This window comes from Trachurus trachurus, assembly GCF_905171665.1.
Source record: "Trachurus trachurus genome assembly, chromosome: 23".
Taxonomy (NCBI): Eukaryota; Metazoa; Chordata; class Actinopteri; order Carangiformes; family Carangidae; genus Trachurus; species Trachurus trachurus.
In genome coordinates this window covers 2,402,819-2,406,920 of record NC_139912.1, presented here as the reverse complement: position 1 = coordinate 2,406,920, position 4,102 = coordinate 2,402,819, and the positions used below count along the sequence as shown (strand labels likewise).

Genomic DNA, 4,102 nt, shown 5'->3' with positions numbered 1-4,102 from the left:
TCCCACGATGTAGAGCATGAGGAGCTCGTGATGAAACTGTGGACGAGACGTTTGTTTTAAATTTTTTTAATCAGTCTGTCAACGTGATGTTTGAAGGTTTAAAGTTTGTTGAAGGTGCGTTTGATTTTCTTACCTCAAATTCTTCATGGTGGGCGACGGTGAGGTGACACAGGACAGCGAGGCCGATGATCAATGCACCGATGATCTGAAATCAAACAGTTTGATCAGATCCACTTAGTCTGAGCTGCTGCAAACACACAGGAAACACTTCACCCCCGCCAAAATAAAAGTCCCTCTACCAGTTTAAGAACCAGATTAAACACCAATGAAAAGATAAATCTAAATATTATATTTAACTTATGTGAAATAAAGATCATTATTACATACATTAACAAACATTAGCCTACTGTAGAGGCTTTTATTGTGAAAGACTGAAGCTCTTAAGTAAAACAGCTGCTCACTATTAAATGTAATTGTTGTTTATATCAGTCAGACTGAGTGGGGGAAAAACTGAACAGCACCAACACCCACAACAGTCGCAGGCTTATGCAACAAACTGTCTGCTGTTGACTTTTCAAGATAAAAATGACAAAACTATGAATGTTACAGCTTTTAAATGTTTGAATTTGCTGCTTTTTTACATTTAACTGCATCACACTTCATTTATCAGAACTGGCTTTTAGACAAGACAAAGGCTGCAACTTAGAATATGAATTGAATCTACAGGTTAATTTCTTCTGACATATGTCAAAAATGGTGACAATTAATGTTGCATAGCATAATTTACATATTTAATTGACTGTCATGACATAGGCTAAATTCACATGGATTTTTTTGCACTACAACAAAGTAACAGTAACATAGTAGTAACAAGAAAATAATAATACAATTTACTATGATAATAATAATAATAAACATGTCTGGGTCAGTTTATATAACAATTAGATGTTGATTTGTGTAACTGAACTTTAACATATTAAAGTATCCATATTTAATGCCATACTTATGTGCAATAACCCACATTCAATGCCATATTTAGTAAAGTGCAATAACTCCTGTCCATATTTGTAGGATACTTGTATATATTTTCAATATATATATTTATATTACAATACTATGGGCTGTTTGTCTATTGACCACTTCACTACTTTGCTCTTTTAACTTGTACACTTTGAGTGGGAGATGTCGTTGTAACAAAAAGCAATTTCCCCTTGGGGATCAATAAAGTATTCTGATTCTGAGCAACAAACCACATCAACAAACACATTTAAAGTGAAACTACTAAAAACAACTTTTAATTAGAACTTCTAATAGGTGAGTTTTATGATAATTACCACATAAAAGTTTCTTTTTTTTTTTTTATCTCTATCAAAGTATTTAACTCCTAAATCGTAAATAAAGCTGATGCGCATTTTTATTTCCCACAGTCATGAAGTTTGTGCGCCGCCGCCATCTTCAATTTAATATTTGAAAAGTGAACTCACCGCGAAGATGATGTTGAAGATGGTGAAGACCCGTTTGAGGCAGATGTTGACCTGAGTCATGTCGACAAGACGGAGTAAATAAAACAGCAACAGTAGAAAAAACAAAGAGCTGGTTTACGTGAAGCTGCAGTCAGACTGAGGCTGAGGAGAAGTCTGAGGAGGAAGCCGGAGAGGAGCTGGTTTTAGGGGCTCGGCCGCCCGGAGGGGGGCGGGGACACAGAGAGACAGAGAGAGAGGCGGTGATTCTGGAGAACTTGTGCCGGAGAGGAGAAGCTCTGTTCCGGGAAGAGGAAAGGAAAACTTCCATGTAGGGAAGGCGGTGGGAAGCGGCGCGGATTGGCCGGGAGGAGGAGCCACAGTTACAGTAATCAATGACAGATAGATTTATTTGGGAAACGTTTTATTTCATTGTTTTCCTTAGAAAGTGGCGAAGAGGCTGTAAAACAATACTAAGGAACAATGTGAGGCGTTTGTGGTTAGGCCCAGGGCCGTTGCTAGGAATTCTGGTCCCCCTTAAAGAATACTAAAGTGCCCCCCCCCCCCCCCCCCCCCCCCCCCAACTTAGACTACATATGTATTATCGTTTTTTATTCAGCCTTCTTTGTTTTGATGCTAATGCAGCATTACACTGCAAAAACTCAAGTATCTTAGCAAGAATATTTGTCTTATTTCTAGTCAAAATGTAATTTCTAGTCAAAACAAATCTCATTCTACTTAAAATAAGACTCATCACATTAAAAAGCAGCTTGTTTTTAGACACTTTTTTCTTCTTTCAAGCAGATTTTCGCTTGGAATAAGTAGAAAAAATCTGATAGTGGAGCAAGTTTTTCTTCCTTTTTACAAGCACAAAAAACTTACTTTCACTATACAACGGCCCTGGGTAGGCCTAGTTGGTATTGTTAGTTGTTTACTACAGATTGAGATTGCATACTTTACTCACAGCAAAAACTCAAAATCTTTCCAAGAATATTTGTCTTATTTCTTGTCAAAATGTCTCATTTCTAGTCTCTTTCCACTTAAAATAAGACTCATCACCTAAAAATGAACTTGATTTTAGATCATTTTAATTTGTTTCAAACTAATTTTCACTTGAAATAAGTAGAAAAATCTGCCAGTGAAAGCAAGTTTTTTGTGCTCGTAATAAGGAAGAAAAACTTGCTCCACTATCAGATTTTTCTACTTATTTCAAGTGAAAATATATTTGAAAGAAGTAAAAAGTGTCTAAAAACAAGCTACTTGTCCAGAGTTTACTGGAAACTACCTCATTTAGGACATTTTTACAGCCTAAACAGTCCTGGATTGAATTTGCCTTGGGCGCACTCTCGCTTTCACGTGATGCACGCGGACATGACCAGACTTGCCTAAATGAGGTAGTTTCCAGTAAACTCTGGACTATCTCCCTTCAGGACACTTGGATTGCAGTGGACGAGCAGTGTGGAGGAATATTAAATGGTTTTTGTGTAGTTTTATGAATGTTTTTGTGTCGGTCCCTATTACTCTCATATAAAGTTTTGGTTGGACTAGGAACCGGCCTCCCAGGTCTCCAGATGCACTTTGAGGAATAAAAAACTACTCCGAAGTATTCATCAGCATGAGGGGGAGTCAGTAATGACTGAATAAATGTAATGTTTTGGTGAACTATTCCTTTAATGTGGAGAGAGCTCCTACATCTCAATGATGGATAATGATCATCTCTGAGCTAATGATGAATCATGAATGTGGTTGTGTGTCTGTGTCTGTTGTGTGGTGAGTTGAACCTAGTTAGAAATGTATAAATAGAATCACTCAGAGACTTTTAGAGACTTTATCTCACTCTTTTACTAAAGTGCTGCATCTGGCTCTAATAACTATAATAAGCAGCTCATTAAAAAAACAACACGTTGACGTATTTCTGTCGTGGACAAAATCACAAAAAACAAACTGCATCCTCCAAAAAGAAAAGAACAGAGAAAAGATCGTACAGATGAATCAACACCTCCATCCTTCACCGTTTCTCTGAATGTTTTCCCACAGATAGACTTCTCGACCTCTTGACATTAGAAGTTGTGCAGACCGCTTCCTGTTGATGTGGTTTGACAGTTTGTTTGGTTTATTATTAAAGAGGGACTACAGTATGCAGGATTTTTATCTTAAAGGGACAGTTCAACATTACAGTAAATAACGCATCACAGTGTTGTATTGTCTACACAGAGCGGTGGTGCAGCCGGTTGTAGGCCGGTGGAGCGTAGCTGAACATCAGAGTCACACACAGCGGCGGTCTGTTGGCGACCGAGCTCATCTGGTGAACCGTCAACAACACCGACAGAAGCTGCAGCAACACAACACAACACAACACAACACAACACAACACAACACATCAGTTCAGTTTATTCGATTAGCATTTTATCTCCCCCCCTTCTCAACAGATGGAATTGTCTTACGTAATACACACAAATACAAAATACAATGAGGAGTGCTAATGGAAAAGGTGTAGGCTGAAGCTCATGCTTATTATGCCTTTTACCCTTTTTACCAAAACCAATGAGAAAAGAGATAAAGAGAGAGAAAAAAACTAAACAATCAAACTAAAAACAAATTCAACAAGGCAACTTTTAGACTACATGGTCTAAGTTAGATCA

General features: G+C 37.7%; 1 protein-coding gene across 1 annotated transcript in view; it reads right to left on the bottom strand.

The window, feature by feature from the left end:
• LOC311006457 (uncharacterized protein) overlaps positions 1-1,671 on the bottom strand; it is a 29,876-nt gene extending 28,205 nt beyond the window's left edge. The window contains exons 1-3 of the mRNA XM_083999302.1: positions 1,485-1,671; positions 134-205; positions 1-36 (exon numbers count right to left, since the gene is read on the bottom strand). The exon at positions 1-36 is cut by the window's left edge and continues 72 nt beyond it. Coding sequence (XP_083855428.1) covers positions 1-36; positions 134-205; positions 1,485-1,544 — 168 coding nt within the window. The 5' untranslated portion in view covers positions 1,545-1,671. The remainder of the gene's footprint in view (positions 37-133; positions 206-1,484) is intronic.
• Between the last annotated feature and the right edge of the window lie 2,431 nt (positions 1,672-4,102).